The sequence below is a fragment of the Mesoplodon densirostris genome, chromosome 18 (genome assembly GCF_025265405.1).
Source record: "Mesoplodon densirostris isolate mMesDen1 chromosome 18, mMesDen1 primary haplotype, whole genome shotgun sequence".
Classification (NCBI taxonomy): domain Eukaryota; kingdom Metazoa; phylum Chordata; class Mammalia; order Artiodactyla; family Ziphiidae; genus Mesoplodon; species Mesoplodon densirostris.
The window spans coordinates 44,155,390-44,163,792 of NC_082678.1; the positions used below are offsets into that span (position 1 = coordinate 44,155,390).

The following is an 8,403-nucleotide window of genomic DNA, read 5'->3' on the forward strand; positions in this document are numbered from 1 at the left end:
TTAAATTGCTCAGTTTTGGAGTGATCATTTTACAGCAATAGATCACTAACACACATTTACCACTGTACAAGTCTATTATGTACATGATAAAACACATCCCCAAGTAGAAATCTAAAGAAAAGGGATAAAAATATATATAAAGTGCTTTGTTTTGTGTTTTTTTTGGTTTTGTTTTTGTTTTGCCATGCCACACAGCTTGAGGGACTTTAGCTCCCCACCAGGAATTGAACCCGGGCCCTCAGCAGTGAAAGCCCAGAGTCCTAACCACTGGACCACCAGGGGATTCCCTAAATAAAGTTCTAATGTTTTCTTTCCACACCCTCTTCCCCCCCCCCACAGTGCTTGGGTTTTATTTAACGTCACTTCCGTGACCAAGAGCCAGCTTGGAATCCACAGTCAGGATGGAGCCACATGGGCCACAGCGCACCGGGACCCGCGTCCTCCCAGCCTGCCCTGCACTCACAGGTTTTAGAGCCCTCGTAAAATGAGCTCCTATAAGCAGCTGCTTCTCGTGGAAACTCAGACGCCGGTGGGTGGTCCAGGGTGGGCGGGTCAGGGTGGGCTCCTAATTGCTGGTCTTCTTTTGTTTCAGTCTAAGCTTGTTCCAAATCCTCTCCAGGGCCACTTTTCCCATGAAGAAGGTGATGGCAAAATTGCGCTTGTACCAGTCCCTGGTACAATACATGTGCTTCCGAAAATTTTTACTTAAAAATTCCTTGTAAAAGTCAGCCATTTCTTCTGCATTCAGTGTTGCTTTTTGACCTGATGTAGCTCTCAGTTCCAGGCCTTTGGCTTTTAGTCTTGAGTCAATAAATTCTTCTTTTTCCTAAAAGAAGACAGCTATCAGAACTCCCTTTCTTCGTCTTTTTGTTTTTCCTTGGCTAGGACACAGCTCTCAGTGCTCTGGAGAAGTCTGGATGTGGATTTCCTGAGAAGTGGCCCATCTCAAAGCCTTTAGAAAAGTCAAATTCTGGTTTGCCCAGAACTGTTGGTTCCGTTCTTGTGTTTCTTGTCTTAATTCTCTTAGCTTCTGTTCCAATGGTGATTCATTTTCAGGGATGTAAAAGTGAACAGGTTGAAGGTTTGAATATTTATCTGGGGGTCCTATCCAATCATGGCAAGATTTTCTTGGAGGGCAGAATCTTGAGACCTGCAAGTGTTGGAGGGTTTCCTGCAGAGGGGGAGATGGCCGTGGCTCACCGTGGGGACAAGGACACTGGCAGCAGAAGTTCTGGGAAGCACTCCTTGGCGTGAGCCCTCGAGTCTGCCTCTTGCCACCTTCTTAATGGATGATCTTGTGATCCCCCTGGGGCACATGTCCCCCCAGTTTGGATACCTCTGTGCTTCTGAATGACATTCAAGATGCCTCACCCTGAGTTTGAAGGCCCTCCTCAGGGTGGCCCAAGCTACAACTCTGGACATTTCTCCCACTCTTTCCAGGGTCACTTGCTTATTACAGCTGATAAAAATCCTTCCTGTTCTTTCAGGCCAGCGTCACAGACCTCCCCTAGGGAGCCTGGTGGTGGGATTCCCAGGTTTGGAGCCCGGCCTCTCTGAATTGCTCTCTGCACGTGCTCTATATCCCAAGGTGAAGTGTACTCAGAGGGGACAGCGTCGCTTTGCATGAAGAGGCAGAGTTCTAAAAGTGGCCCCCAAGATTCCATACTGTCCCCCCCAGCACCTGAGGACATGCTGAGATATCTCTCTCACAATTGTTATGTTATAGGGAGTGATCCTTACCTATGGCCGTACACATTGTACAGGGGGCTGGCTTGTAAATCAGCACCCCGTGTATCGTGTTGTTTGTCTAGCTTTCTTCATAGTGTCTTATCACCTCTGACTCCTGTTCTTAAGTTGTTGTGTATGTCATGTACACAGCTGACCTTAGGACAGGAAGATTCTCCAGGTGGGCCTAATCTAATCCCAGGAGCCCCTTTGAAAGCACAGGGGGAGTCAGAGAGATCTGCATCTTGAGGAAGATTCCAGGCACTGTTGCTGACTTTGCAGATGGAGGGGCCATGCGATGAGGAAGGCAGGTGGCCTCGAGGAACAGAGGGTGGCTCCCAGATGACAGCCAGCAAGGAGATGGGGACCTCAGTCCTATGGCTGCAAGGAACTGGATTCTGTCAGCAACCTGAAGGAGCTTGGGAGCAGATTCTTCTCCTTTGCCTCCAAAAATGAATACAGTCCTGCCAGCACCTTAATCTCAGCTTTGTCAGACCCTGAGCAGAGAAGCTAGCTTGGACTTCTGCCCTACGGAGCTATGAGCTAATAAATGGGTGTCATTTCAAGCCACTAAGTTTGGGGTGCATTGTTACTCTGCAATAGAAAATGAATACACGAGGCTATGTCCCTGAAGACCCTGCATAATTCAAGGTATACATTCTTTTTTTTTTTTTTCTTTTTGCGGTATGCGGGCCTCTCACTGTTATGGCCTCTCCCGTTGCGGAGCACAGGCTCTGGACACGCAGGCCCAGCGGCCATGGCTCACGGGCCCAGCCGCTCCGCGGCATATGGGATCCTCCCAGACCGGGGCACGAACCCGTATCCCCTGCATCGGCAGGCGGACTCTTAACCACTGCGCCACCAGGGAGGCCCCAAGGTATACATTCTTTTTTGGTTTTTGGCCTCGCTGCACAGCTTGTGGGTTCCCTGACCAGAGATCGAACCCAGGACCCCTGCTGTGGAAGTGCAGAGTCCTAACCACTGGACCGCCAGGGAAATCCCAAGGTATATATTCTGGCCTCTCCCGTTGTGGAGCACAGGCTCCGGACGCGCAGGCCCAGCGGCCATGGCTCACGGGCCCAGCCGCTCCACAGCATGTGGGATCCTCCCAGACCGGGGCACAAACCCGTGTCCCCTGCATCGGCAGGTGGACTCTCAACCACAGCGCCACCAGGGAAGCCCCCCAAGGTATATATTCTTAAAGGGATAAATGTAAAGAGTTCTCAGGGTGCATATATGTACCGCCATGTGTTGTTGTTTTGTTTTTAGCTACTTTTTAGTTTCTCAGGATTATCTCTGGTATTGTACAGGTGGCTTGTAAGTCAGCCACCGGGTGTATCGTGTTGTTTTGTCTGGCTTTCTTCACAGTGTTTTATCACCTCTGACTCTCACCCTAAACCTGTTGGCTTTGGCGTATTTTTCGGCACTGGTCCAAGTACTGCTCCCTAAGCAATGGGTTTGGGAATATGGTTATAGGGTAGAACCAGCTTGCAGGAACATCTTATTCCTGTATAAGATGCAAACAGAAGAATGCACAGATCTTAAGTGTACAGCTTTCAGCAGTTTTACAAACTGAACACAACCTTGCAACTGGCATCCAGTTCAAGAAGTAGAACATTTCCATCACCCAGAAGCTCCCTTCCAATCACCACTCCTGTAAGGGTGACCATTATTCTGACTGAAACATCGTAGGTTTGTTTGCCTGAATAAACCAGATCGTAAGCGATAATATCAGAGAAAGCCAAATTAACAGCCCAACAGTCACCAAAATTACTGGCCACAGTCCCAGTGCATGCAAACAACGTGGGGCTTTTCAAGACACAGACAAAGGAGATGCAGCCAGGGCTTCTTATTTTATACAAGGGACATGTTCCTGAATATCTCATGTAATGTAAACTCTCCTAACTCAGGTCTAGTTTTCTCACTGAAATAACTGTAACCTAGGATTCCCGTGACTTCACATTTGGTCCTAAAGCGAGACTTATTAACGTCTTTAACATTGCCCAATTTCTAGTTTAGCATAATTCCAATCCAGACACTCCTCTGAACACAACACTCCCTGAACTCTCCCTGGGGCTGTGAGGAACCACTTTTTTTTTTTTTTTTTTTTTTTTTTGTGGTACACGGGCCTATTACCGTTGTGGCCTCTCCCGTTGCGGAGCACAGGCTCCGGACGCGCAGGCCCAGCGGCCATGGCACACGGGCCCAGCCGCTCCGGGACATGTGGGATCCTCCCAGACAGGGGCATGAACCCGTGTCCCCTGCATCGGCAGGCGGACTCTCAACCACTGCACCACCAGGGAAGCCCGAGGGACCACTTTTAGCATTTCTGGGACCCCGGGGCCCAGCTATGGTGACAGGACGGGACCCTGGTTCTGGGGGTAGCACACAGGTCCTGGAGTCCGGCTGCCCACATCCCAGCCCTCCCTCTGCTGTTCCTTGCAGTGTGACCCTGGGTAAGCTCTTACCATTCAGGGTCTCGGTTTCCTCATCTGCGAATCGAATAGGGATGTGCTCGGGGGGCTAATGAGAGGAGGTAATGAAGGAAAAGCACACAGGAATCACTGGAGGTTTGTTGGCACCAATCCCGGCTGAGTGGGAAAAGCGTGTCCTCCTGCCTTTCCCTGCACCGCCCCCTACGCAGCTGGGAGGACTTTACTCCCCCTCCCCGCCCACCGAGAGCAAAGCCATTCAACCCCAGGCTGGGGAGTCTGGCGGCTGAGCCCCAGTGACGCCGGGCCCAGGCTCAGATGCCAGGGTCACAGGCCTGGATTGGGCAAGAGCAGAGATCGGCCCCTCTGATCCCGGTCAGGGATATTTGGAGACACCACCAATTCTGGGAAATTCAGAGGCAGGAAGTGAAAGGGGGGAGGGGCAGAGGGGAAAAGGCAAACTGCACCCTGGCCCCTCCTGGCCTGGCCCCCTCCCAAACGGTGCCATGAGTGAGGTGACTGCATACAAGGAATGGGGACAGACCGGGGAGACTCCCCACCCCTGGGAAGAAAAGAAGAGGCAACCCATCCCCCACTCCCAGCCCCACACCCCCAGAGTTCCAAATCCAGTTCTACCTCTGTTTACGTCCAAAGTCCCGGGCACTGGAGATGCCAGGTTTGATGTGTTTGGACACACAGACACGCAGACGCACAGACAGGCAGACGGCACAGGGCTCAGGGCCCTCATATGGACCCTGCCCCCTCCTCTCCCACCATCCAGGGCTGTCTGCGCACCCTAATCCTCCAGGCTTCAGCCCATTTCTTAGCCTGGGATCTGTGCAGCATCGAGGGACCCAGGAGTCAACCTTGAGACCTTCAGCAAGTAAAAGGGGAAGAACGGCTGTGGGGGGGACTAACTGGGGGGTGGGGTGGGGGAGGGGATGGAGGGGACCCATGTCAGGAGGGCTGAGGATGGAGTGGGAAAACTGTAGAAGATAGATTTTGGATGTCAGGCCTGGGAGGGAATGGGAGCAAGAAGAAAGGTCTCCTGCTGATCACCTAGAAAGGGACTGGACCACACACCCCAACTCTGTTCAGCCGTAGCCTCAGCCCTAACCCCAGCATTGACCTGGTCCCAGGTCCAGCCAGCCCTACCATGACAAAGGATTATCAAGATCTTCAGCATCTGGACAACGAGGAGAATGACCATCAGCACAGAAAAAGTGAGGGGACGCCTCCCCCCATTTCTGAAAGGCGAGCATTAGGTGGCTCTCGCTGTCTCCACTCAGCTCCTGCTTCTTTCTGTAACCCCGACTCTCCCTGGGTCTGCCCCACTCACAGGGACACAGCGTCTGAGCCGCCCCTCTTAGGGGAGGTGCAGGGTGTAGGGCTGGATTTCCTTTCCAGGTGACGGCTGTCCCCAGGCTTCTTCATGACCCTCCTGTCCCTCACCTTGTCACCGACTTCTCAGGACCCTGGGGAGGGGGGCGCCCAGGGCCATGGGACTAACTGGAAGAAGTTAGGCCTCCTTCTTCTTTCCTCTTTCAACACCCTGTGAGCCTTGGCCAACTGTGTGAGTGTGTGTGAGCGTGTGAGTGTGTGTGAGTGCATGGGTGTCAGGGATCAGTTTGGTCAAGGGGAAGATTTCTGGGACGGCTCTGAGGGATCTCTGATTGGGGGAGGATGAGGCTCTCTTACATCAAAAAGCAAGCCCCCTTTCTTTCTCCTGCGAGCAGGGATGTTGCTTCGGCTGAGCCAGGATGAAGTTCTTGGTGGATGGGAGTGGGCAGCGACCTTCGATGGGGGAAGGGACTGCCGGCAAAAATGGAGGGGAAGCCCCCATATTCCAGCTCACTGGGACAGGGCTCCCGGGTGGGAGCAACTTGAGGGACCTGAAGTCTGGCTACTCCGCCTCTTTCCCTGCGCGCAGCCAAAGAGGAGTGGGATTCGAGGGGTGACCAAGAAATCCACTTCTCTTGCTCCACCTGCAAAGCGGCCCCCCACCCCGCCCCCAATCTCCTGCAGCTCGCAAACTCCGTCCATCCTCCAGGCTCTGAGTTCTGAGGCTGCAGTGACTCAGCCAGGCCAGCAGGTGTCAGCAAAGGCCCAGGGCCTGGGTAGGGCTCCGGCGGGTTAAAGCTTCGCGCCCCTCCCCACCTGCCGTTGCCTCTGGCTTCTCCGGGCCGCCCACCGCCCAAATTTCTTCATCTATAACGTTCCTCCTAGTCTGCTAGAGGAGGCTCAGACTGCTCTCCTTCTAGGACCCCGGAGCTGCCCCAGGCTCCTGAGGCCCTCTCCTCTTGCAGGGCCGCCTCCTCCCCACTCACTCTTTCGGCGTCTCTGCTCCGGACCCAGCCTCATCCTGATCTCCATCGGCCTTAGCCTCCTGCTGTTGGTGGTTGTCTGTGTGATCGGATCCCAGAGTGCGTTCCCCGGGGGTGGGCTGGGGAGGGAGCAATGTTGAGGGTGGGTGGGTAGGGGACGTGCTGGCTGCTGTGATGGTGGACACAACCTCCTAATTTTGTCCTATCCACACCCTCTTCTGCCCAGACTCCAAGCTGCAGGAGGAGCTGCGGGCCCTGAGAGAAACGTTCAGCAACCTCACCGTGAGCACGGAGGCCAAGGTCAAGGCCCTGAGCGTCCAGGGTGAGGAGGGCTGGGGCTGGGGGGGCTGGGAACGTAGGGACATTGGGACACTGAGCAAGTCTCTCCTCTAGGAGGAAATGTGGGCAGAAAGATGAAATCCCTGGAGTCCCAACTGGAGAAACAGCAGCAGGACCTGAGTGAAGGTCAGCGAGGGAGCGTGTGCGTGCGCTTCCGCATGCAGGATACAGGGGTCTCTCAGGCCAAACCAAGGGGCCTTACGGCAGGAGCATCTATGATCCATCTTCACGCCCCAGCACGCAGACGACAGAGCCTTCCCAGCCCCAGTCTTCATCCTGACTTCCTTGCCCGCTGCCACTCATTCCCCTCCCACTCTGTCTCCCCAGATCACTCCAGCTTGCTGCTCCACGTGAAGCAGTTTGTGTCTGACCTGCGAAGCCTGAGCTGTCAGATGGCCGTCCTCCAGGGCAACGGTGAGGGGGTGGGTGCTGCCCAGCCCCGGTTTCCTGCCCAGTTCCCCTCAGCCCCTCACCCTCCCTCTGCCTGCCCCTGCCCCCACCCCTTCCCCAGGCTCTGAAAGGACCTGCTGCCCCGTGAACTGGGTGGACTATGAAGGCAACTGCTATTGGTTCTCTCACTCGGGAAAGCCCTGGCCCGAGGCTGAGAAGTACTGCCAGCTGGAGGATGCCCACCTGGTGGTGGTGGGCTCCTGGGAGGAGCAGGTGAGGGCCAGGCAGGGCTCGGCTGGGAGGCTGGCAGGTCTATGTAGAGATCACCAGCCCCTCCTCTCTCCCCAGAAATTTATCCAGCACCACATGGGCCCTGTGAACACCTGGATGGGCCTCACTGACCAAAACGGGCCCTGGAAATGGGTGGACGGGACAGACTATGAGTCGGGCTTCAAGTGAGTGTGTGTGCCCCACAGCCCTGCCTTTCGCCTGCAACCCACCGTCCCCGCCTGGCGGGTCCCAGGGTGCCAGGGGCTGCTCGGCTTGGCTGAGAGTCTGGGCCCCTCGGGCCTGCATCCATCTGGTCTCTTTAGGAACTGGAGACCAGAGCAGCCGGACGACTGGTATGGGCACGGGCTCGGAGGAGGTGAGGACTGTGCCCACTTCACGGACGACGGCCGCTGGAACGATGACGTCTGTCAGAGGCCCTACCGGTGGGTCTGCGAGACACAGCGGGACAGGGACAGCGAAAACTAGCAGCCTCCTCTCCCCCTAATTTATTTCCTCAATGCCTTTACCTGCCATAGGGCTCCTGGTTTGGGGACCTTCCTATCTGGGGGCTTCTGGATTTTCATCTAAGATTTGGAGGGAAGGGTGGTGTCTGAGGAATGTAGACTGATGTTTGGAGGGGCGAAGAGATTGAAACCCATGCCACTTTCTGTGGTTTGCAGGTTATTATTGTCAACTTTTTTTTTTAGAGTAAAAAGAAGAGAAATGTATGAAATATTCTGAGTTGTCTTGTTGTTCGGGATTAGGAATTGGGATTGGGCTGGTTGGCACTAGATAGCCTTGGGCAGGCAGCGGGTCATCCTGAGAACTGTCTGGGCTTTGGGCCAGGTGGCCTGGATTTGTTATTTACAGGTATGTGAGTTGGGGCAAGTTATTCTGCTCCCTGAGTCTCAGCTGTAAAGCAG

At 54.4% G+C, this 8,403-nt stretch overlaps 2 protein-coding genes across 5 annotated transcripts; one reads left to right on the forward strand and one right to left on the reverse strand.

Moving 5' to 3' along the window:
* Positions 1 to 548: 548 nt before the first annotated feature.
* Positions 549 to 1,422, reverse strand: LOC132479236 (cytochrome c oxidase assembly factor 8-like). The gene is made up of 3 exons (XM_060082793.1): positions 1,372 to 1,422; positions 953 to 1,171; positions 549 to 826 (listed from the first exon to the last, which is right to left on the reverse strand). Exons 1-3 carry the CDS (start codon positions 1,420 to 1,422, stop codon positions 566 to 568), a joined length of 531 nt encoding a protein of 176 aa, XP_059938776.1. The 3' UTR covers positions 549 to 565.
* A 3,423-nt stretch (positions 1,423 to 4,845) lies between these two features.
* Positions 4,846 to 8,199, forward strand: LOC132478161 (asialoglycoprotein receptor 1). 4 transcript variants are annotated; one of them, XM_060081070.1, is made up of 9 exons: positions 4,846 to 5,040; positions 5,256 to 5,380; positions 6,419 to 6,580; positions 6,708 to 6,803; positions 6,875 to 6,946; positions 7,148 to 7,234; positions 7,332 to 7,483; positions 7,559 to 7,665; positions 7,804 to 8,199. In XM_060081070.1, the coding sequence occupies exons 2-9, from the start codon at positions 5,314 to 5,316 to the stop codon at positions 7,964 to 7,966; spliced, it is 906 nt and encodes a 301-aa protein (XP_059937053.1). In that variant the 5' UTR covers positions 4,846 to 5,040; positions 5,256 to 5,313; the 3' UTR covers positions 7,967 to 8,199. The 4 variants fall into 4 exon arrangements, with proteins under 4 accessions (XP_059937053.1, XP_059937052.1, XP_059937055.1 ...); XM_060081069.1 differs by having other exon boundaries at positions 5,297 to 5,380; XM_060081072.1 differs by having other exon boundaries at positions 5,297 to 5,380; positions 6,464 to 6,580.
* The last annotated feature ends 204 nt before the right edge of the window (positions 8,200 to 8,403 follow it).

Excerpts from the sequence above, each read along its gene's own strand:
- LOC132478161 (XM_060081070.1), top strand. The coding sequence starts at position 5,314 with ATGACAAAGGATTATCAAGATCTTCAGCATCTGGACAACGAGGAGAAT. Across the intron at positions 6,804-6,874 it reads CAAGGCCCTGAGCGTCCAGG|GAGGAAATGTGGGCAGAAAG; the intron begins GTGAGGAGGGCT and ends TCTCTCCTCTAG. Across the intron at positions 6,947-7,147 it reads GCAGCAGGACCTGAGTGAAG|ATCACTCCAGCTTGCTGCTC; the intron begins GTCAGCGAGGGA and ends CTGTCTCCCCAG.
- LOC132479236 (XM_060082793.1), bottom strand. The coding sequence starts at position 1,422 with ATGTCCAGAGTTGTAGCTTGGGCCACCCTGAGGAGGGCCTTCAAACTC. Across the intron at positions 1,172-1,371 it reads GGAGGGCCTTCAAACTCAGG|GAAACCCTCCAACACTTGCA; the intron begins GTGAGGCATCTT and ends CCCCCTCTGCAG. Across the intron at positions 827-952 it reads AGAATTTGACTTTTCTAAAG|GAAAAAGAAGAATTTATTGA; the intron begins GCTTTGAGATGG and ends GTCTTCTTTTAG.